This window comes from Monomorium pharaonis, chromosome 5 (genome assembly GCF_013373865.1).
Source record: "Monomorium pharaonis isolate MP-MQ-018 chromosome 5, ASM1337386v2, whole genome shotgun sequence".
Classification (NCBI taxonomy): Eukaryota; Metazoa; Arthropoda; class Insecta; order Hymenoptera; family Formicidae; genus Monomorium; species Monomorium pharaonis.
The window spans coordinates 370349-396455 of record NC_050471.1 but is presented as its reverse complement, the minus strand read 5'-3'; the positions used below and the strand labels follow the sequence as shown (position 1 = coordinate 396455).

The window sequence follows — 26107 nt, the reverse complement described above, 5'->3', positions numbered from 1 at the left end:
TGCGTAACATGAACTATAGATTTTTAGTACTGGCTGTGAATTTCGAAATGCAGCGTAAAGTCGATCTTTTGTGCATGAGTGCTTTCATCTGCATTATGCCCGTGTTGCATATCGTATTTTTTGGTATTCGTCCGTCAATGTGTGGTTCCTTGATTAGTCAACGTTTGAAACATGTTGAAACGTGAAACGTGCTGAAAAAGTCTTGTTGGAAAGTTTTTTGTAACGATTTACGCTATCTATTACAGGATTAACTGTGTAATGATGTTAAAGTGCTGAAATTGCGAAAGTGCTGACTTCGGGACTTTATTTACAGAAAAGTGACATCAAAAGGATCGCTTTCGACGCACATGTAACAAAAAAGATATTAAGAACGATAAACATTTCTCGAAAAATAACTATTGTACAATTAATTAAAAAAAAAGAAATATCCAAGCAATATTGTCTTTATAAAAAATAATATTACAAAATTGCACTAATTTCCCGACATCTCTTATAGAATTATATGATAAAATTTTGTTTAAAAATTACGATTGTAATTAAGGATATTTAAAGCAATTCTAGAATTGGTCTTTAAGGTATATGTATAAAAGACGTACATCTTTAACCTCTAGAAGATCAACCCTTTTTTGGCTGACTTTTTTAATTTTAATACTAAAATATTTTTGTCCTTGTCAGTGAAATGAACTACGAAGAAGATAACATCACTCTAACGCCTAATATTATTAGGCTTTTAGTTCGAAAAAAGTAATTATTTTTTTGTTATATTTGAACTTTATATTACTATTTATTGTTAAAATGATTGTTTAGCGTCATTTGTAATAAAAATGTTAAAAAATATGTATATAAAAATATGATTATGTTGCACTTTATGAAGTATGAGACAGTATATAAAGTGTCATTAAAGTAACATATCAAATTATTTTGAAATAAATGGATATATTATGTTAAAAGAAGTAATTTTAGCTAAATGAATATATAGTGTTTTCGGTAAATTGAATTATAAGCTTAATATAAGGCTTCTGGCCAGGAAGAGGTTAAGATATCTTGTATAGATCTTTCATTTAGATATCTTTGACATATCTAATTCGAAAATTTTTAAGACATCTTTGAAGATGTCTTTTAGATATTTTTTAGAAATTCTATGAAGATATCTTCGACAAAATCTTTTTAGATATCTTTTAGATATGTCTTGAAGATATCTTGAATAAGATGTTTTTTCGATTTCTACAAGATATCAATGTTTACTGGGTAATTACTTTCGTAAATTATAATATAGAAATATTGTAACATGAAATATATTAAACATTTAGTATGGTAACATTTTAAATAATGAATTAATTTTTAAAATAATTGTAAAATATTTATACTTCTCAAACTTAAATTTGTCTAATTTTTGACGATATTATTTTGAAATCTTTATTCGATAAAATTGCGTTATGACGCCTTAACGCAAATATTGCGAAATTTTTATTAATTTAATTAATTTATGTTATTGTGCAATATTTTTACAAATGTGCTTATCGGAGTTAAAAGAAAGTTTTCGCGTGTTATGTTACTTAACCTATAGGTAATCTTAAATTCTTCCTTAAGAATAATTCTGTTTTAATCCAAGTGGAAGTATCTTATTATTTTAACTCAACCGTCAAAAATATTTTTTAATCTAATTTGGTACATAGATAAGGTAACATGTCTAAATTTTAACTTTTTATTTTATTTATGTTATATTTATATTATATTATTTTATTTTTAAGGCAATTTTTTAATTTTATGTGCATAAATTTTATTTTTATAGGCGCAGTTTTGTGATGATTTTGAAAAATGAGAATTGAAGCTATTACTATTCAAGTTTTTTTTTTTAAGTTAAATATACTATTATATTATTTGAATTTTATTTAAAAAAAATAAGTAACACTTTTTTGAGAAGCGTATATATTATTATCTTTTTTGTATTCTTTTAAGAGGACTATTATTTTTACATCAGAAATAGTTTGTTTACCAATGTTACTACAAAATGTTACTACAAACACGAGGCAAATAAACATGGTTATGAAAATGGTGAAAGGAAATAAGATGAGGCAATGCGCATCATCCAGCCAATAGAGAACGCCGCATTATTAGCGTCGGCCATTATTAGCGGTTTATTTGATTATTATACTTCACTGGGGACTTCAAACAAATATGAACGAAACATTCATTGCTAGTTAATTAAATAGTTTTATTGCACTTTTTTTTCTACCTTTTTTGCTGTTTTCTTAAACCTATTTTGTTCTCGAATTTCTATCTTACATTTCCTAAGCCTGATGTACGTTCTCTTGCGCACCAGACACAAAAGAGCATCACGAGGAACGGAGTCATTCTTCTACAAGATCTGCCACTTTTTGAAAAATAAGTTTTGTTTTTAGTTTCAGTTGATTCGGTCCGTGAAATTCTTCGAATACATCGTCTATAACTTTGTCACTTTGATGAATTCTTCAGAAGGATACCTACATCAAACCATCTCTTTATAACATTATATATTCTGAGACATCTAGCAATTCTAAATTTTTTGTTGAATTCCCCCAAAAAGAATACTCTTCCCTGAACTGATAGGCAACATATTCCGCGATGTATTTTAAGCCTTGATTGCAGATCCATTTCCGGTCATCAATTTTATTGATATGTTTGACCTGTCTGAGAAGATGTATTTCTTCTTCTGTTGGGTCATAGAACTGTGAAACTGATTATGAAAAAAATACATGTAAATAATTAAACGACAAATGTCATTAACAATATAAATAAAATAATAATGATAATATGTTTATTAACCTTTAAAATCATCTTTGTTTAATGGATTCTTTGGAACCTTCAGTAATTCACAATCATTAGTTTTCATCGGATTGTTATAATTTACATACGTCATCTTACTTATCTCTTTTTTATTATTTCATAGTCCTTTTTTTCTCCACTATCTTTAAAAAATACATGTAAATATTTAATTTTATTCAATTATGTACAATTAATTTTAAATTTAACGACAGATGCCATTAACAATATAAATAAAATGATGAAGAAAATTTCCTTCAACTATCTTTTTGTTACTATAACATGGTATGGTAGTTTTACCATAGAAATATTATAGCAGGACATGAATTTGTTTGTTTATTTTGCCTTATCGCTTTGTTGAATGGATTTTTTAAAACCTTCAGGAAGTTTCAGTAATTCACAATCGTCAGTTTCCATTGGATTGCTATTATCCACATACGTCATTTTACTCATCTCATTTTCCATTATTTTACGTCCTCTTTTTCTCCACCATCTTTTGGAGATTTTAACGAACTCATATTTATTAAAAGTTCATCTTTACTTTGTTGTGAGGTAGAGTATGAAGAATTTTTCCTTTGACAGAAAATTTTGTGCTTCCATCAAACTTAAGTCGAGTAGATCTGGAACGGTGTTTGCTCGAACTGAAAAAAGCTGTGGAATGTTTTCCAAGAATATACCACCGAAGTCTATTTTGTAAATCTGTAGTAATTGAGGTGATCATTATATTTTTCTACACCACGAAGGTAAGAGAATATATTCTCCAGCTCATCTCGATTTAGTCGGCAAGTTATAAGAAATTGGATTTTTTCTTGGCTATAGGTAATTTTCAAATATGTAAATAAACTTGGCAACGAGCGACAGCACAGCGCGAAACTCTTTTGAAAAGGAAGCATAGATTTTTTCCCGAAAATAGTCATGTTTGTAATGAACTCTTCCATTTCTTGCAATACTTGGCATTGAGATTAAAGTTGAACGCCAAATTCGTGAAGTTCTGAATTTTTTCCATATATTGTTCTACTGTTGAAAATGTCGAACTACTCTGGCGGAAAAAATTTTACAAAGTTCTAAAAAAATACAAAAATTTACAAAAATGTTCCATTTCTAGCGTTTTTCTTAGAATTTATTTCTTGTAACTTTGCCATTTTATAAAATCAATAAAAGAATATCTCTCCCTCAAAATTATTAAAATTAAAATAACCATAATAAATCTAACTTCATAAGATAACATCTGAGAAATCACTCGAAAAAATTTCTACAAAATTCTAAAAAAAAAACTACAAAAATTTATAAAAGTGTTTCAATTCTAGCTTTTGTTTTTAGAAATCTTTTCTAAGAAAAATGCTAAAATTGGAACACTTTTGTAAATTTTTGTAGTTTTTTTTTTTGTAGTTTTTCTTAGAAAAATGCTAGAATTGGAATACTTTTGTAAATTTTTGTAGTTTTTTTAGAATTTTGTAGAAACTTTTCTGCCAGGGCACTTATTGAATATTTCCAACATACTAACTACTGTATAGCAATTTTCAAAATCAGCAAGATATTTTGCAGTACAAGATTGAATAGCTATACTGTTGGAAAATAGTTTTGCGGCTAGTTTCACATTTTGACGTTGAGGGCTTTTTACATCTAAATGTGGATTTTATTATAAAGAAATCCATAAAGTGATTTTGTGCCAGTTTTATCATATGGGGGGGCGTCAGAGAAAATGTAAATACGATATTGATCTTATTTGGATGTTCAAAATAACAATGTTCATCTTTGTCTGTTCCAATATTCAATTTGTTCTATAGCATTGCGTTCATAGTTCCCAAATCTGAATCTGCAGCGCCACTAGCGTGAATTCAAAAAGCTGTTTGATTACTTGTTCCAGAGTTCTTTGTCCATTGTTTTATCATAATTATAAAACACTGGCTTTCCATCGACCGAAAAGTTCTCTAACCATGATAAATTGACATGTTTTATGAGGCCAAATAACTTTTTTATTCTTCCTGTTAATTGCCACGTCATTGGAAATGTAAATCCCCATAAAAAGTTAATACTGTTAAACTTTCTAATTCTGTTAAGCTTTCAGCTTTGTTTTTCCTAATGGTTAAGACATTTAAAATACCTGACATAACATTAAACTTTTGGGCTCAATTTCTCAAGGTTGACATAGCTGGTAGAGGGATTTTTAGACTGTTCTTAACAAACCTATAAGCTTTAGGGCTAATGCTTCGTAAAGATATGACCGATGTAATATCTTTAGAACACCATGTTATTTTTTTTTAAATTTTTGTTGGAGAGTATTTTCAATTGTTCTGCTGTGAAAACACTTTGCAATATTCTCTGGTATCTTATGCTTTTATTCATAGCTTTGGATATTTTTCTTTCTTGCACGCAAAGTTTCTTGTGTTTTTTTTCTAAGCAATTAATTTTTTTCTCAATTAATTTGTTTTATTCTTTGAGTTTTTTATCCGTCGTAATCACCTTTTGCATTAATTCTTTGTTAGCCTCCCTCAATTGTTTATTTGTTTTTTTTTAATTCTTCTACTTGGTGCAACAAAAGTATTAACTTTTGACTCTCGTTAAGATTTTTTTTTTTTTGAGACTTTTCTGGAGAATTTCTAGTTTCTGAATGAGCTAAAGCTAATTCAATATTAGTGTCCCTTTTAGCTTGAATCTGAAGTTTCCAATTTTCATCAGAACTTTCTAGTGCCTAATGTTTAGTTGGAACATCTTTTTTCAAACGCGGTAGACTGCGAAAAGTATCAGGCAATTGCTGTTGTGCCCAAGATTATTTCTTGTAGGCACTTGGCAGAAAATGAAGGAAACATATTTTTTTTGTAAAATAATATATTTTATTTTAAAATTATGTTAACAAAAAAAGCAAACGATAACTTTTGAATATAATTTTTCTTGGACTGTGATCCAACTAACCTGTTTTTGTATCGATGTTTTGGTTTTTACAGTGTTTCAGCCATTCTTTGCAAATATCCGTCCTTGGAAAACTAAAAAAAACAATTTTTTTATTTGTTGCTTTGTTTTACTCCGTCTATCGCTCCGACACCCTATAATCGGACAGTGTTGCATTTTTTCTGCGATCTTAAAATATCAGAAATGAAATTCTAATATTTGTTGTTAAACTAACAGCACACTTGGATAATTTCTCTGAAACAATATAAAATGCATTATGCATTGTATAAAAATAGAGGATCTTAAACGCATCTTGTTTTACCGATCAAAAATGATGTTAGATTTGACTATAAATCTATTTACTATACCGATTGTTTTTTTCAATTATAGCGCTCTTTCGTTTATTAATTTTAATATTTTAATTGTGTAAAAGGATTTATTAATCTGTAGTTAATCAAAATATAGGTAGTTGAACTTATAATTTTGATTGACTATATAGATTGCTAAATCCCTTTTCACAATTAAAGTATTAATATTAGGTTACAAACGGGGAAGCGCTATAATTAAAAAAACACTTCGTGTAGCAAATAAATAGATTTAATATATTTAAATTTAACCTTATTTTTTGATCGGTAAAAGAGGATACTACTGTGATAAAAAAATAAGATGAATTTTTCATTTAAACTTTGCGAGTACTATAAAATCATGAAATTATTTTTTTTGTAGGTTGGTAGTACTGTCTTTAACGTCTATGCAGAGTTTCATGTCAATATATTGAATTGCTACAGAGCTACACGTGTTTTTGTAAACATACAAAAGTGAGTTTTTTTATTTTTACTATGTCTGATTTTGTTGAGCAAAGAATTTGCATTAAATTTTGTTTGCGGAATGAATATTCTGCCGCGGAAACGTTGAGGATGTTGTAGAAGGTCTTTGGTGATAAGACTATGTCTCAAAAAAATGTTTACAAGTGGTACAAAGACTTGAAAGAAGGCCGAGAACGAGTTCAAGACAAACAACGTCCCGGACGACCATCAACATCTACCAATGAAAGCGACGTCAAGGAAATCAAAGATTTGGTGCTCGAAAATCGTAAATTGACAATTAGAGACCTTGTTGATGCTGTGGGCATTTCATTTGGATCAACTCAAATCATTTTAAAAGATGTTTTGTGTCTCAAACGCGTTAAATCTCGATTGGTTCCAAAAACACTTAATTTTGTCCGGGACGCTGTTCGTCTTGAACTCGTTCTCTGTTTTCTTTCAAGTCTTTGTACCACTTGTAAACGTTTTTTTTTTTTTTGCGACATAGGCTTATCACCAAAAGCCTTCTGCAATATCCTCAACGTTTTCGCGGCAGAATATTCATTCCGCAAAATTTAATGCAAATTCATTGCTCAACAAAATCAAACATAGTAAAAATCGAAAAACTCACTTTTGTATGTTTACAAAAGCATGTGTAGCTCTGCAGCAATTAAATATATTGACATGAAACTCTGCATAGATGTCAAAAACAGTACTACCAATCCACAAAAAAATAATTTTATGATTTTATAGTACCCGCGAAGTTTAAATAAAAAATTTATCTTATTTTTTGATCACAGTAGTATATTTAGGATTCTCTTAAGGGAATTTTGGAGTGACAGAGATACCAAAATTTTTTTGCGAACTTGGATTTTTAAATTGGAATAACAAAATGCAAAATCCTTTTACACGATTAAAGTATGCACAAAAATTAAGAGGCCCACGTACGATTTGTTTTGATAAATTAAAAAAATTGTTATTTATTAATAACCTAATAACAATATTTGCTTTATACGAAAAATCTATAATTTATATATATAAAAAATAGTCTCGTCGCCTCGTAGAAAAAACTTTCAGGAACAATATTGTGCAATTAGAAATAAGATTAGAAGCCTAGAAAAAAAGATTCGCATTCCGCAAACTGGAAAATGAAAAAACGAAAATGTAGATTATACATATATGCGTAAAAAGTCGATAAGTAGAGCAATATGAAAAAAAATTTTTTCGTTCTCAATATAAAATCCAATTCACAGATTGATATTGATACGTGTACCTTAATTCTGGAAAAGAATTTATCTATAAAAGAAATACATATGAAATTTTATTAATAATGTGCACGATTGACTCTACATTATCGACATCGATCAAATTTCAAAGGGTCTCCTGGCACTCCAGGATCCACTTAAAAAAACAAAAAAAATTTAATATTGAATTACCCTTTAATATATCCACATTTATTATTTAATCCCAATAACAGGAATATTTCAAATAATATAATACTTGATGTAAATTATTTTTACTAATAACAATTTTTACTAATAAAATTTTTAACAATTTTTTTTTAAACAATTTTTACCAATGCATGTTTCAACATACACTACTGTGCATGTGTTAATGAAAAAGGATGGCGGAAATTGTGCGAATCCTCACCATCTCTAGACTGCGCAGAACAGCGAAACTCGTCACGAAGAATGCCTCACCTTATTTCTTTCCATCATGGTTATGAATTTATCTTTTATTGTGAATTTATTTACACTAATTCAGCCGAATCACATAACTAGCACTCTGAGGTCTTTATGACCACAAAGATTAAAATGCGTATTCCTATAAATTATTGGATATTATTACTAGAAAAAAATTACTGGATATTCTTTAAGTGTTGCTTAAAAAAAAAGATACTATAATAAATTTAAAGTTAAGTAAGAAATAAATCGAATTCGTAAAAAAACCGAAAAAAATTGTTTTTACAGAAAAATTAACAATTCTTTGTTTTTTTTTATATAAAAAGCTAAAAACTGTAGCGTTATACTCTTGAGACATCACGCTTTCAGAAAAAAAGTTTGATAATAGTCGTTTCAACAAAGATATTTATTTTGAAAGTTGAAATGCTGAATTTCAAGTAAAAAAAATAATATGTAATTTTTCATTTAATAAATATTATTTAATAACTTTTTTATTTAATAAAACCATAAAAATTCTATATGATCTTAACAAAAAATTAAGTATCGTACATGATGTATTTTATTTAACACGGCAATGACAAAAACTTGGAGGAAAAAAAATATGAAAAAAAATTGTCTACAATTACAGCTGGCACACTAGGGTCTCTGAGGACACCACTCCGGTTCGGTGGATTGTTACGAGCACATCAACGCTTTTAAAATTATGCTCAGTGGCCTAAAAGAAAGTTTGTTTTTTAAACTAACACTAAATGACGCCACTATTGCCATTTTTGCGCAATAAGATGGTTCAAAGTTTAAACTAGGCTGGGGTTGTATTGACTCCAGAGTGCCAGCTAAGGGTTATTTTAACAATTGATACATGTCATAATATCTTATAATTGAATTAATATTTTGCTATTATGTTTTCATATAATACATATGTAATGTAGAAATATGTTTAGTATAAAAGTAAAAATAATTTTTAAATAAAAATATTGTGCACACCTTTGTATAAAAATTTTAATTTTTTATTCTGTATGAGGCAAACGCTATATTTTTGGATTTTTCAAAAAATTTTAGAGTCAACTTTTATATTGCGTTCATATAATAAAAGAAAACTAAATATGGACTGATCATTTGTCTTATACAAGAGCAAAGAATGGTTAAAAAATTCGTGATACCACTTTTATCATTTATTATAAAACCATGTCTGAGTGTGCGAAATGTCAGCTTTGCGAATTTGTATTCTTAATAATTTAAAAACTATTGTAGCTATAACACATTTGCATTAGAATTTTTGTTTTAGAATATGTTAAACAATTTATTTCTAAAAGGACATCTGGACTTTTAACATTCTGTATATATCTTGTACGTATTTGCAACATATTAGATATTTTTATCATATATTGCACGCGTCCTTGTCGCTATTGCGTCATTGATTTATACGCTGCAACGTTCTACATACACATACTCGCATATACAGCAAGGCTCCTAGCACTTGAACTTGGAATGTTTTTGTTTCTTTTCTATGTTCATACCTACCGTAGCTGCCGCCGAAGAAGCCAGAGGTAAGATGACACGTACACTTTATTTGCTTTTTTTTAAATTACATATACACAAATTGCTTTATTGCAAATGCTTGCTTAATACGGATGATTTAATAATAAAGATTAGTGTAAAAATTATGTTGATTTTTATTGTGATTTATACAAAGATATGTTTTTGTGTATTCTGTTGATGATCTCTTGAAGAATATAATAGTTATTATTTATTTCAACAGCTTTTTATTAAAATAAGGCTTAGAAAAATTTCCAAAAGAAGATTTCTCGATCTTTTTACATAGTATAAAAACTTGATCAATTTTGGAGAGTAAGTTTCTGATTAATATATACAAACTTCTATATTTTTTTTAAATTTTTTGATTGTATAATTTTCTTTAATCTTAAAATATAATTTTTTAAAATAGTAAATGTGTAATAAGATAAAGTTGTTTAATGTTAAATTGATGTCTTTGGGTTAAAACGTTTTTAATAACGCTTAATTTAATTTGATTGTTATTAATGAATTACATATATTAAATATTGTTAAAAACATAAATTTTAATTTTAATAAAATTTAAATTAAAATTTTATTTTAAATTTTTTTTAAGCTTGTTCTTGACTCTTTTATCACATATTTGTTTTACAAAATTCGAGGTTATATTATTAATTTCTACATTATTTTTATGAAAGGTTTTAATAAAAAACAGAATTTTAAGTAATTTAATTACAAACAAATATAAGAATTCTGAAAAACTATCTATAAGAAAGAACGGAATTTAAAGAATATTTTTTAGAAGAAAAAATAAAGTGTAACTATTATTTTTTGTAAAAAAGTATAATATAAAATGTTTATAAATTATATAATTTTTCTTTGAACATGTGATGCCATATTAAGGGGGGAAACTCACATAAATAGCTTATTTTTTAAGAAATTTTTGGGGGAAAACAAATGGATTGAATAATTTGAAATTTTATATGCTTTTTGTTGAGATTATTAACTATAACATATATTTTTTTTGTTAGTAAATATCTATAAATAAATTAGTAATGGCGGCTTAAAGATGGTACTTCGAAAATGCGCCGGACAAATGGAAGGCGCAAAAATGGTCTGAAACAGAAAATCCAAAATTGTTTTTTTAATTTATGTAAAAACGCATAGCACAAACCTCCAATATTATAAAAATTTGCAAAATGCAAAAATGACAATGTTTTAAAAAAAGTTTGATTTTTTAAAATAAATAATTGTTCATAAGTTTTTTTAACATTGAAAATTAAAAATTGAAGACGTTTGTGCAGTGGTCAATAAGTTTAAGAATATTCCTTCAAAGTTTTATCGAAATCGGTCAAGTAGTTTTCGAGCAATCCGTTTCGGCGCGAAAAATTTAGCGTTTCGAAAAAAATGCGTTTAAAGTTTTAGGAAAAAATCGCCAAAAAATGTGTTTTATTTAAACTTACAGCAGTTTTGTGCTAATATGTGATACAAGGGCGATACATAGAGAAGACTTTCTTTCTTCTTCTTCTTCTTCTTCTTTCTTTTTCTTCCGAACATCTTGGGATGATTTTTTATAAATTTAAGTAAAAAAAAGGCTAAAAATTTTCATTTTATATGAGTTTCCTCCCTTAATGAAAATATGGTAATTTTGATACATTTAAGGGAACTGGTGAGGTTTGAAAATGTCGAATATTAGCTTGCGTTTAATTGTTAATAACAAAGCCGCGGATAAATATGGAACTTTTTTATTTTTTACAGTATTAACTACAACATTATAAAGTAAAAAATCCCCTCAAAATCATTTTAGAATGAATAATTTTGATGTTCCAAAATATAAAATATGTTGTATTTGCGATTTTACTACGATTTCGGTCGAATAAAAAAAGATTTTAAGAAATCAAAAATATTTTTTCTCGTTTAACTTTTTAGAGGTTATAACTGAAAATTAAAGATAAAAATAAAGTAATAAAATGGCGTCTAGAAAAACAAAATTTTTTTAATTTTTTGTTTTAGACGTTATTTTGTTAATTTTATTATCTTTAATTTTTTAGATATAATCTTTAAAAGAAAGTCAAAGAAGAGAAGATATTTTTGAGATTTCTCAAAATATTTTTCCATTCTATCGGAATTGTGGTAAAACCATAAATACAACAGTTTATATTATTACATTGGAACACCGAAATTATTTACTTTGGAATGTTTTGAGTGGATTTTTTACTTTATAATGTTGTAGTTAATACAGTAAAAAAAGTTCTACATTTTATTTTAATTTAATTATCAGAACTTAATAACATATTATCATGTTTTTATTGTTCAAATTGTTCAAATTCACTATTTTGAAGATAGCAATACCAAAAGCTTTTGTGTATAAGACAAAATATGTAAATAAAAAATTAGTCCCTACATTTAAAAAATGATTTTGCAACTTTAACAAAAATTATATGTTTGTAAAATCTAGCTGAGATAGATAAATAATTAGCAAGTACTGTGATATGTATATGTATTGTAACTAATCAATCTAGCTGATAGAAGCAGAATTTTTAGTTTTTATACGTAACAGCCAAAATTCTGCAAAAGCAGATACCAAAATTAGCGATACACTTTGATTGTGATATCAAGAAATCTGTCTATATCAGCAAAAAAAATTTTTAGGTGTATCTTTTGAAGTTAGAGACCCTTAAGTATTGATTTTGTGAAGAAAATAATAATAATGATTGTTAGTTTTGTTAACTTTGAAGTTTTTTGTAAAATAAAGATTAAGAAAATTAAATTAATCAAAGAAATTGTCATGGCAGAAAAAGCATAATTTTATACATAACGTATGATAAAAGTAACATAATATCTATTGTGTAAAGTAGTTTTATTTAATCTTAAACACAGAATTAAATATAAATGGCAACTATATCAAATATTTACAGACCATCAATTGACAAAGATTATATTTTAGAATGCAATTGATTTATTGTTGATTTATTGTTAAATTTGTCCGTTCTATAGTAACAAATACATGCTTTTTTAATGTATCTGCTTGAGCATTTGTTTTGTTCCATATTAAGCTTTAACTCTGATTGTTTAAGTTTTTTTTTGTTAAATTGTATATATTTGAACACAACACGTTTGTTGGTGTTTCGAGATATCACCGATTCTATTATTGTATATCGTTAAAATATAAACATGATATTTATGATCAATTTTACACCGCGCGCGTGTGTGTGTGTGTGTGTGTAATATAAAATTTATTAATTTGTTTCACATTTATGACAATTGATATGTAGAATTGTTTATCAGAAATTGAATACCAAAATAATCTTTTACAATTATAAAAAATTTGTTGAACAAAATGTAAGTTAAAAGAGTTAATATTTATAAAAATTACAAAATTATTATTTATAGTTTTAAATTCGAAATTTGTTTAAATAGATAAATTTTTGCTTTTGACATTTTATGTTTTTATAGTGTTGGTTTAAAATTTACATTAAATGTATTAGAGATTTTTGATATCTAATATTTAGATACAGAAGAAAGATCGTGTGTTTGTACATATATTTGCATTGTGCAATATTTTTTAATTTTAACTAAATATATAATTTTATATATTTAATACGAAACAGTGGTTTTTTAAAACAAAACCAATTTTTAAAACTTATTTTAATGGACGGGTTATTATCATGTTATTACTATTTCTTTTTGATCCATTATTCAGTGACGCATATTTTTATAAATAACATTCTAAGAATTAGATATTTTATAATTTTTAGAATTGATTGAATAACATATTGACGAATGGAAATGATAAGTTTTTAATCTAAAATATTGATTATTAACAAAGTTATATTTATAAAATGTGAAGGAGAGGCTATAATACCACGTCCTTTACACAGTTTAAAAAGTTCCGGGACTGATGCTATAGAAAATTAAATTTTACAAATAAACAAAATTTTATTTTTTAATGTTTAACATACATTCCTTCTCTTTCTATACACATTTAACAGCGCTTATCATATATAAATTCTGAAAGGCCCTAGAATATTCCTCGGAATTGCATTTAGAATCGCTGTAATATTTGTCATAATGGACTCCACACTCTCGAAATGATTCCTTTTAAGGATAGTTTTCAATTTTGAGAAAAGGGAAAATCTGCTGGAATCAGATTTAGTGAAGGGAGCGAATGATGAATAATTGCGATCGATTTTTTCGCCAAAAATCTTATTGATGAATGTGTTGAAGCGTTGTTGTGGAGAAACTTTTTTTTATTTAGCACGTCATGCACGATAGTGTGGACACTCCCCACACTAATGTGCAACTTCTTTGTTATTATTTCAATAGCCGGTGGTTCTCGGTTAAAAGAGTGCGTACGCGTTCCACATTGTCATCCGTTTTGCTCGTTGTCGAACGTTCTTCTCTCGTATTATTTTTAAACGATCCACGATCATTAATAAAACGTGAATATTATTCGAACTTTTTGCTACAACTCAGATACTCTCCTCTATGATGAATTTTGCATCATTATTAACAGGGATGGAAAAGTTACTTTTAAAAGTAATTTGTTATACCGTTACTCGTTACTGAATCAAAAAAGTAACTCGTTACCGTTACTCGTTACTGATTCTCTAAAGTAACTTGTTACCGTTACCGTTACTTAAGAAGTAACGGTTCGTTATTTTTTCCGTTACTTTTTTAATGCTAAAACGAGATTAAATAAAAAATTTGTAAAATATTTTTTTATTTAAAATAACGTAAGCAACATATTTTTTAAAGTTGCAAAATAAAGAAATTTTCTAAACAAAGTTTTAAAATGCTTAACATATAAATAAAAAATTTTATTTAATTAAGTTTATAAGTATATCCAAATTAATATTTTTACATTTTTAATATAATTTTATTAAACTTACAATTGTTTTCTTAAAATGTATAAAATTAATAGGATTATTCGGATTAGGATATAGGATTATTAATTATTCTACAAAATATAAAATAAATTTGTTAAATTTTATTAATAATTTTTATTAATTTTTAATAAAAGTTGATATTCCATTATATTATCGTTCAGATTATCTCTACAAGGTGATAAAACAGTATTACCAATACTAAACATTCTCTCAGCACCTGCGCTGCTTCGTAAAGTTGTATTGAGTTTAATAAATAGTTTTTTAGTTTCGGGCAGTCTTGCAATAAACTTAAAGGCCGATATTTATAAAGTTTGTTTAAAGTAAGAGCTACGACTCTGTAATTAGGCGCGTTCAGCAGACGGAGCGGATCAGTGAGCGCTCAGTGATTCTCTAATATGATCGGTTCTTGCCTTTAGTTCTTTATTGGATTTAGAAGTAGAAAACAATCATAATAAAGAATTACTGAGCGCTCATTGATTTACTCCGTCTGCTGAACGCGCCTATTGATTCATGATATCTTAAAACTTTTTATAAAATGATTTTAATTAGGAATATTGATTGAATAAAAATTGAAAATGTAAAAATTATGATATGTCATAAGTAGAAAATTTAAATGTAACTACATTACTGTTACAGCTACAGAAAAAAAGCAACGTTGTTACCAGTCCGTTACTAAAAAAAGTAACTGTGACGGTAACAGCGTTACAAGTAATGCGTTACTTCCCAACCCTGATTATTAATGTTTTTGATGTGCTTTTCTCATATTTGAAGCAAAACTTTATCGTGATTTTTTGTTCCATAATGAAAATTCTGACAAGACAATAAATTTAAAAAAATTTGAAATTTTTATTGAATGTAAACTGCAGACAAGCTGGCGACGCTAAAAATATGGAAACTTACGAAGCTTTGTACTAACCAGTTTTATCAGTAAAATATAGATAGCATCACTAGTCCAATCCAAAAAAAATTAGTCCCGGAACAATTTGAATGCACTATTAATCTTTTAAAGACCAAATGTACTTTTGAATGATATTTGACATAAGTTTTATTTATGACAAAGGGAAAATTTTGGCAGAATTTATTTTTTATATTTCGAAGTTTGTTTTTTCAGATGCCATCTTCTTTTTTCAAAATTTGAAAACTTTAATCCAAAAAAGATAACTTAGAAAAAAAGAACGTAAATTTTGTAAATTTTTTTTCTTAATTTTTTGACTCTTTGGGTGTGAGCCACCCATACGTAACTTTGACTCTTTGTATCTTTTTCTTTTCTGACTTTGACTCTGTACCTTTTTCTTTTCATTTATCGAAACAGTTTTACCTTCCATATGCAAAATAAATATCTTTTCTGACCTCACAAAGAATTATTTAAAAAAAATGTTTTATCTAAATAACTCTGTAAATTTTTAACTTCTAGTATTGAAATTTGTGAAAATTACAATTTTTTAAAGATTTTTTATATTTTTTTTTTGATATATGATAAGAAAGAATTTGTTTGTAAAAGCTATAATAAAACTTTATAGAAAAAAACTATTGCAATACATTCTAAAAACCTTGAAATTGATCTATAATTTTTTTAAATAACAATTGAATTCTCTATCTGAGAATAGCAGTTGTAAAAAAATTGTTCTAGGTGAGCTACTTAGTGTCAAAGTTGATCGAAAGAAGAGGTGCGTCAACGAAGGGTTAAATTTACTATACCCGCAAAAAGCATTGGAGTATTCTTGGAAACGACAAATATATTAAAAATGCTCAAGCTTTTACCATAGATGGTACTAATTATTTTTTACAAACTCAGAATGACGATTTTAATATAGCGTTGAAATTATGAGGGTTTTATGACTTTAAATATTTTGATTTATTAGTTTTTTAATAATATTTTCTTTGAAATTATATACGGTCAGAGGTTTTCTAGCTAATAACAAATCTGCAATAAAATCTTCAAAATTCGAGGTGAATTAAATTTGGATCGAAAATCGAGAAAATATTCGTATAAAAATGAGTATATGAATATTTTAAAGATTATTGCAATTGAATTTACTATTAGATTCATAAAATTCGAAGTGCCGAATCCAAAATAGCGGTCCAAAAATTAAAAAGTTTTAATTTAATTAACAATATGTAGATGTGAGTTTCATTTTTTCATTTTGAAGTTTTAAAGATTAAAATTTAAAAACAAAAAATGACATTTAAAATACGTTTATTTCCCATGGTAAGAGTTGGGTAATGGCAAAATGTTTCAACTATTTGACGGCTAAAGAACATTCTAGATTTTGGATATGAAGGAGAAAGAAATTTTGGCTGACTGAATTGCAATCTAGGAAATATTTGACTCTATACAGTTTCAGATATAAAAAAAAATATAAAAAAAGACTAGTGAGTCCGAACATTTTAACATTTTAACAATATTATAAAATCTTTATAATTTTGACGCCGTTTAAAAATTACTATTTGCAATTTTTTAAAAATAATTAATCATAAAGCTTAAACATTTTTTGACACGATATTTGTGGTTTCTAAAAATCCTGCAATACTTTTTTAGGGTTAAAATAGCAAATTTAAGAAAAAAATGTACAAAATCGCGTTTTTTAAAATTACTTATATTTATTTTGAATTAAAAATGTGAGAGGGGGGAAAGAGGTGGTATAAGAAATAAACCTTGCCAAAATGCTTAGATTTATCATGAATAAAAATAATGTTGATTATCGTGAAAAAAATATACATTTGGTCTTTAATGCATTAATCAAATTTATTTAAAATTTGATTAAGTTCTTATATTATATTTTTTAAAATTGAAGAAAAAACTAAAAGAAAGAATTAAAATACACCTTGCAAGCATCCACGGAGCATACGAGAAAGAAAATATGCTCCCTTTTTTTGTGATTGTTTTGTCCCGTATTTTTTTTTGCTTCTTGAGTATTTTATCTATTTTTTTTACATGGTCATTAGCGTGCTACTGTACGCGCTCTGCGAGTAGGAGAAGCAGGAAAGTTTGAGCTATAGTTTGTAGGCCAGGCTTGTGGGCCATTAGAATATAAAATATCAATAAGAAAATCATACAAATAGAAAAATATTAATTCTACTGTTAAAGAAAACAATTACTTAATTTACTTTTTTAAAAATAACGGTTTTTTATATATATAAAGAATATTTTTGATAATAATTATTAAATGGTATATATTACAAATGTTAGGAAAATTTATTATCATATATTAAGAAAAAGAATTTATACTATGAAAATTTGGCCACTAAACAATTTTTTGGAATTTTTTGAAATCTGAATTAAATTTGATGTAAACTTTGTAACATTATGCTCAAGTGCACATTATGCCTTTTTTGTTGACGTTTCTTTTTCTTTGCCTTTTTTTTTTTGTTTCGCTGCCTTGTTGCCTATTCGGTGGTGGCTTTAGTAAAAGATTTTTAGAGGTCTCGGAACAGTGACTAACGGGGTTGTGCGTGTATGCGTGTGGGTGGTAGGACATGGAGGTACTGGCCGCTCAACTCATCGAGCTTGGTGTGTCGCAGGGCCCCGAGGCCCCGCCGAGGCCGAACAGGCAACATAAAGGTCCCGCAGCTTCGTCTATGTCGAATTCGACGCAGCCCGCAAGTGGTAACGATCACAACAACAAACAGATGCCGCAATCCTCCAGTATTCTTGATCAAGTAAGCGATTGGAGCCCGTGTGCGACCCACGATTGACATTTCAGCAGCAAAATTTACTTATGCCTGCATCCTTCGTTTCCTTGTTGTTATGTTATACTTTAGTTTTCTTTGTCTTTTTATTATATGAGACACATAAACCTTGTCTTGCGTCTAATTTGAGGTAAAAATAAGAAACGTACACTAATATAAAAATTAATGTCACGTAAACGTCAAGAGTGAGATCTTCTAAAAATGATATCGTCTTATCATTCTAGGCGCTGTCGATTGAGAGTGACAGCGATGACGATGAGGATACTGGTGGGAATAATTTGAGAAATGACGGCACTTTGCTAGCCAGCGACCCGCCCAAACCGCTGTAAGTAAACAACTTTACTGTAAAGTAACATTCCAATATTCAAAAATTTTTACTAACAAGGAAATCTCGCGAATTCTTAAATTCTGATTCTAAAACTCTGAAACTTGGCATAAATGTAGAGGGAGTAAATACGAATTTAGAAATTTTCCGTTTGGACCCAAAAACGTTTTAAAGAGGTGAAATCACCCTTCAAAGGTAAAGACATTATTTTTACCTTTTCTTGATACATCTCGTAAATTAAACGAGATGTCAAAAAATATTTTGTACAAGTATATTTTTACAACATAAATACTTCTATTTAATTATGCTATTTATTTTTTGAAAAAAAAAAAAAATTTTTTTTTTTTAATAAATAATATAGTTAAATAGAGGTATATATTTATGCTGTAAAACTTTTGTATAAAACATTTTTTGATATTTTGTTTAGTTTATAAGACATCAAGAAAAGGCAAAAATGTCTTTACCTTTGAAGGGTGGTTTCACCCCTTTAAACCGTTTTTGAATCCAAACGGAAAATTTCTAAATTTATGTATTTACTTTTTCTACATTTATACCAACTTTCCTTAAAAAAGTTTTATTAAAATCAGAAATAAGAGTTTATGAGATTTCCTTGGAAGAAATATTTACCATTGAAATAATACTTGTTAATCAAGATTCTATTAGTCACTTGTTGCCATAAAAACGTATGAATCGATTTCTTGAGAAACAATATAAGTTAATTTTTATTGAAATTGAGATATTAAAAAATTTAAAATTAGAGGAAGTACACAGTTTTCTTTAAACACCATATTACGCTAGCACACTATGTGAGTATTCGCAATTCACAATTCGTGATTCGTAATTTGCGATTTATATTACGTTCGTGAATAATGTGGAGAAAAAATTTGTCAATTCGTCATGCATGATTTGTTCATATTGATTCGAGCGGTTTTTTGACGAATTTTAAAGGACATGAATCAACACGAATCAATCTATTCGTGTCGTAACATACTATTCGCGATGATTTGTTGTTCTTACTTTGGCTGCTATAATGAAAATCGAGTAGACAAATAAGTCGTACCCTGCGCTTCTAGAAGACATTTTTGGCACAAACAATATTGATTAAGTAAACGTTTATACCGCTGAAAATACTGGTCGAAGTAATACGAACTAAGAAATGACAAGTGATATACTGCGAATCGTGAATAGTGTGAGAAATTTATAATAGCGAATGATGAATCTTCCCGAATGTCGAATGAATATCTATGAATCATGAATTTACGAATCGCGTACAATCTGACCTTAACATTATAATTAAGAATTTATTTCTATACCAGATATCTAATCTTTCTCTTAACAAAGATATTGTTATTTATAAGAAACATAAGTTAATAACCAAGTTGTCCTTACATTTTATTCTATAAAAATATTCTATAATTTTATTATAATAAAATTTAGATTACAAATTTTTTATGAATTGCGCATTTTTCAATAAAATACTTTTAGAATACAATTTATTATTTTAGAAGTGTTTTAGAAGAGTGTACAACTACAGAATTTCTCAATTAAAAAATTATATATGCGAAAAAGTTTATTTTATCCAGAAATAACATATAATAAAATTAGGTAATTTATACAAATTAATTTTTAAATCAGTTTTTGAAAAATAAATTTTAAAAGAGATGTGTGATATGTACCATTAATTTAATATATGAGATAACATGTCTTTTTACATATTTTTTATCATACATTTTACATCTCTAGCTCTACAGTTGTAAAAATTAGTTTAATTCTCTAAAGTCTAAAAGTAAATTTTTCTTACTTATATTGTTTTTTTAATCATTGGGATACATAACTATTTTTTCGAACACAGAGACAACTCTGGGTCAACGTGACTGCGCAAAGAATTCTGAGATAAACTTTAAATACTTTAGAATAAATTTATATAGTTTAAAAGTTTGGTTTAACTTATTAGTTTAAAAGTTATTTGGCTTAAAAAATTGTAACCTTTTGAATTTTTAATATTTTTGGCTAAAAATTTAACCTGATATTCTCAAGATATACCTTTAAAAAAAAAATTATTTTGTAGTGCAGTTTTTAAAAAAGATATTTATTTCATAAACTGATAGAGCTTGTTTTTTAGGGTAAAACAATCGTGAAATTTTAGGATGAAAAAATTTTATTACAAAAAGTATTTATTTTTCTATGTAATTTAAAAAGAATTACATTTTCGAACTTTAATGGTAATAAAATACAATGTATATGCGACGCAAGCAAACTAAATTGTGTAGATGTTTTCCTATCTTGCTTATAAGAACAAAGTAAACATCTTTTTTTATTCGAAATTATTCTTTTTTCTCTCTGTCTGTAGTAAAGCATTTTGAAGACGTCGCGTGCGTAAATTGTATGCCATCGCTTTATTCGCACTATTTTGTTACTAATATGTAACTCTGCTTGTGCAACCTTGTTTTTCTTAAGAGTAATACAATTAAAAAAAAAAAGCGTTATTTTATTGGGAGCAAGTCGACGCTTGGTACACGCTTGGAGTCAGCGTGACCCACAGCTTAATTTACGCGGCTGCCGATCATGTATCACTATAATAAAATTTTTTGATATCCGTTAGTCTCACGATTACAATTATTTTAAAATTAAATTAAAGAAAAAATTTCTGTACGGTAATATTCAATATAACACTGCAAAATTGTTTTTAAAAATATTTTTACACTAAATACAGCAAGAAGTGGCTGTAGTATTAATATTACTAATGTCATTTCGTTTCATCTTCCATTATGCCTATCCCACACTTCGACATTTCGCGTCATATGGTCGTCTTGGTCGCCTCGCCTCGTCTCGCAACACCACCAACGCATTACGTGTACCTCATCTACCATTACGTCGTTTCGCCGCAATCTCTATTTTCATCGCTGCAGTCCCGAATTTTCTCCTTTCAGACCGTCATCGGACTCGTCGTCATCGTCCTCGCACAATGCTCAAAATTCTCATCATGAGGACAAGCCAAAAGGTACGAAAATACTACTTTTTAAAAGCGTTTATTACACATAACATGGAAACATTGCAGAAACACTGCAGATTTTATTGCAAAAATGTTGTGAAATGTTGTCGTAATATTGTTGTAATAATAAATTGCTTTTAGAAATATACAATGAGAGACACAATACAATGTTGCAGCAATATAACAATATAAATGTATATAATATACAATATAATATACATTTTACAATACTTTATAATGTTACAATAATTAAGGTATTTTTAATTTGAACGAATAATCCGTAAAATAAACATACAAGTAACAAAAAATTGAAAAAATAATTACGTAAAAAATACGTACGTATGTATGTATATAAAATAAAAACACAGGTACATGAAATAAATTATTTATTGGATTTATAACAATGAGTAACGAAATACTGAAATTATAAAATTTAATGTCTATCAACATTTAGACTATTTTTATGTGACGCTCTTCGTATTCTTTCAAAAATACGAAAAAATATTGAGCAGCCTCACATTCCAGATACAATAAAAAAATAATTACAATATTAACAAAAAAATACACGTTTACAAAATTTAATTACTATTTCCAAATATAGACAACTAGATACTTACTAACGTTGGAACAGTTGGCTTTTTTAACATATATACATTATACATATAGACTTACGAAAAGAATATGAAAAGATATTTTAGCATTTTATATGTCGGTACTCTCTTTGCTACATTAGAACGCTAGACTGGCTTTGCAATCTCTTCTTCCTGCAAACTCCTTTCCTTCCACCTTGAACCTTTTGTTTTCCTCTCTGAATTCTTTCTCGCTTTTGCATCCTCCAACGCAAATAAATTTCTTCCAAAAAGCAGCAAATTTTTGGTATTTATTTATAACAAGTAAATAAATACAAATTTGTGATCATATATATTTTATAAACATACCGTAAGGTATCCAGAACTATCAGAAAGCAAAAAAATGACTTTAAAAGATCAAAAAAATCGTTAAAATGATTAAAAACTAGAGAGACCTTGGTGAGTTACTCACAGTGACCCACCATGACCCCAAGGGCTAAGGTTTGTCGATTTTTCCTAATTTTTGTGATGTAAAAATGATTTATTTTTTTAGATTCACTGAAGCTTTTTGTATTTAGCATAAAAATTAAAAGCTATTAAATAAATTAGAATTTTAAAAAATTTTGATTTTTTAAGAACAATTTCGTGTCAATTTCGTCATTTTATCCCCCTATGTGGATAAGATGACTTAGTAGCGAAGAGTAATTTAGTGGCATTGTAACCTATCTATTGTTTATCTGCATAAACACAAATTTTCTTATTTATTTAACAATATATTATATTAATAGTACAACTACTTTATTTTTTTAAAAATTACGAAATTAATAAATTGCATATAATAAAATTTATTTACAGTACAGATTATCAGTATAACCAGTATCACAAATTACAAACTTAATTTGCATAACTTTAACGCAATTACATTCGTTGCAGAACATGATCTATAAGTACGAATGCGTCATCTGGTTTCGTCCGTTGTCTTACCCACATTTATAGTATTCACTTGTTTATTCAATAAAAATGTTTATATTGCGAGAAATGAAAAATATGAATGCATTAATACATACGTTTTTATCTCTACTATATTATGATTTTATTAAAAAATTGAAGTATTTACTATAATTACGTCATTTTTTATAAACAAATGCCAAAAAGTTACACATGGGTGTGTACCTAAAACACATTTCTTATTCTATTATCCACTTTTGTGAACCGATTAAAATCAAACTACAACAGATAATCTACTATTATCTAAACATCTAAAGTTTTTAATGAGTTTAACAATGGGTTGAAATCTGTTATTAGCTTAGAAAAATTAGTGATTTGTCATCTTATCCACTTCGTCACCTTACCCCCCTTTTTCCTATCATTTTTAAATATATTCATATACAAAAAATATTTTTAATTTTTTAAAATTGTAGATAGTATAAAGTTTTTACAGGTTTTTTTTCCGTAAATGTAGTAAATAGAACTTGATAAATTACAAGTTTGTTTGCGTTATGCCTCAACAGGTTTGCTCTGATATGCTCTTTGGAACATACTGATTGGTAAAAGAATGTTGGAGCGAATAAAAATGCGTTGGAACGATGCAAACAAACCAGTTTTTATTAGGTGCGGCATATATTCTGCAGAATTAAAGCCATTATAATTAAATTTGCAATGTGTTATAAATAACAGTATTATAACACTGTACGACATATACTATGTGCAATTAATACATTATTAATAGCATAATTGTAAGTTTATATTTATTTAATTGTTCTTTTAATTATTTGTATACATGCCTCATAGCATTGTTTGTAATTTAAACAACGTTGTGTAATTTTTAGAGTGTCTTAGAACATTAAAATTTAATCCAAGTTTTTATAGAAATTGTAGAATTTTTTTGACAACTTAAATTACCTATTTTATATTTCTAATTAAAAGTTATATTGGTTATGATGCATAAAAACATGAAAGATTTTAATAGGTCATAGGTGTCCCACTGGGTATATTTTTCAAAATTTTTTAAAAATGTATAAAACTTGAATATTTATTTGAAATACATTTCTTATATATGAAATATATTTATAATAGCAAAGATATAAAATAAAACCATTTAATATAATTATCATTTTTTTATCGTAATCTTAAAAACTGGTACGGTTACTGACGCAGCAGTGTTTCTGCTAAAATATTAGTAAACAATAAAATAATTCTGTATGTACTATTTATAACAATTTAACAATAACAATTTTTGGAGAAATTTTGGTTGGGGTCACGCAAATCTTTTCTGGGAAAGTGGATGAACTCTATATTGTAGTTTGATGAGAGAAGTTGATAGTACTTTTTTTATAAACTTTTATTTGTTTAACCTTAGGACAAAAATATAATGCACCCTAAAAAATAGATATTTTTATATATTGTGCGTGCGTGCGTACTATGTTATGTTTTCTGGGATAAAGAGTAAAAGTAACTGTTAAATTGTTACTAAAAAAATGTAACTACGTTACCGTTATAGTTACAAAAAAAAGAAAAGTAATGCCGTCACCAATCCGTTACAAAAAAAATAACGGTAACAGCATTACAAGTAACACGTTACTTTCTAATTTTGCGCACGCGCTCGCATGCACGCACGCACGCACGCACGCACGCACGCACGCACGCACGCACGCACGCACGCACGCACACACGCACGCACACATGCACACACACACACACACACACACACACACACACACACACACACACACAATTATAATTTTATTACAATATACTTAAAATACTGCGGTATTATTAAAATTATATTGCATATCCATTTTTTAAAACAATATTTTTAAAACATTGCATTTCAATATACAAGACTAATGTTTTTACAAGATTCTAATGTCATGTGATATTAAACATTGGAATTTAACACTTTGTTTAATTTTTGTAGGAGGAGCACCGAATCGTCCGCTCCCACCAACTCCTGACGAGGAAGAATCGGGAGATCGTACACTAGTCATGAAACGAGTAAGTATCTCTTTTATCGAAGTTAGGATGCAAGTTGAAATATACACATTTGTAGACTTCTTTTTTATTTAGATATATTTTACTTCAATATAACTTGACATTTTTGTATATACTGTTGGTATGTAATGTAAATTTTATGTAATTGTGTTTTAGTAGTTCATATAAAGCAGTGTTTTCTCCCCTCTCTAATTTCTTTAGCCATTCACGAGAATCGATACGTCCAAATTTAAACAATATAGGTTTTGTTGCCAATTGAAAAACAAATTAGAGCAACTTAATATAATTACATATTTAAACTAAAATATGCTATTTCGATAAAATATGTATGAAAATTAAGCCGACTATACGTTTAAGTAAACTTGTCAAGTATTGCATATGCAAACACACTTATTAAGCCTATTGAAATGTTTATACAGAACTGCACAGTTATCGCAAATACGAGACACATACTTCGGTAGATTTGACAATATACTTGAAGAATTTACTTGAACGTGAATTAGCTTTTGATTTAAAAAATATCGATTAAGTTACAATTATGTAATATGTAATTAATGCATTTTATTTTGAAGTTTGATTATTTTACTATTTTTTTTTTCTTTTAATATTTTTTTAAAACAATTATTTAATAATTGTTTTGTGACTGCAGGGATCCTCTATTATTTATTTGCCCCGAATTTTTTTGTGAATCGGATTTACGGAATAGAGAGGGAAGAAAACGAGTGATTACGATGCATATTTATCTTTTATTTATTTTCTTGTAAATATGTACGTATGTCAACTGATAATCAGGACTAAATCAGTGATATTATTATTGTCCGCTCTCTTTATTGTTTTGCTCCACGTATTCGTCAAGACTAGACTATATGTTTCAAATGAGCACCATGGCGAGCACTGCCTTGTGTCTTTGTCGCTGTCTTATGATACACCATGCACATTCATATATATATATATATATATATA

The 26107-nt window shown here is 27.5% G+C and overlaps 1 protein-coding gene across 13 annotated transcripts in view; it reads left to right on the top strand.

The window, feature by feature from the left end:
- The window catches only part of LOC105839163 (traf2 and NCK-interacting protein kinase), a 113807-nt gene that overhangs the window by 31738 nt on the left and 55962 nt on the right, over positions 1–26107 (top strand). For 6 of the 13 annotated variants that reach the window (XM_012685268.3, XM_012685275.3, XM_012685272.3 and 3 more), the window contains exons 10-14: positions 9703–9723; positions 18052–18237; positions 18492–18592; positions 21502–21593; positions 25071–25147. In XM_012685268.3, the coding sequence (XP_012540722.1) occupies positions 9703–9723; positions 18052–18237; positions 18492–18592; positions 21502–21593; positions 25071–25147 (477 nt within the window). The remainder of the gene's footprint in view (positions 1–9702; positions 9724–18051; positions 18238–18491; positions 18593–21501; positions 21594–25070; positions 25148–26107) is intronic. The other 7 variants (XM_028188814.2, XM_012685280.3, XM_012685273.3 and 4 more) reach the window with 6 other exon arrangements.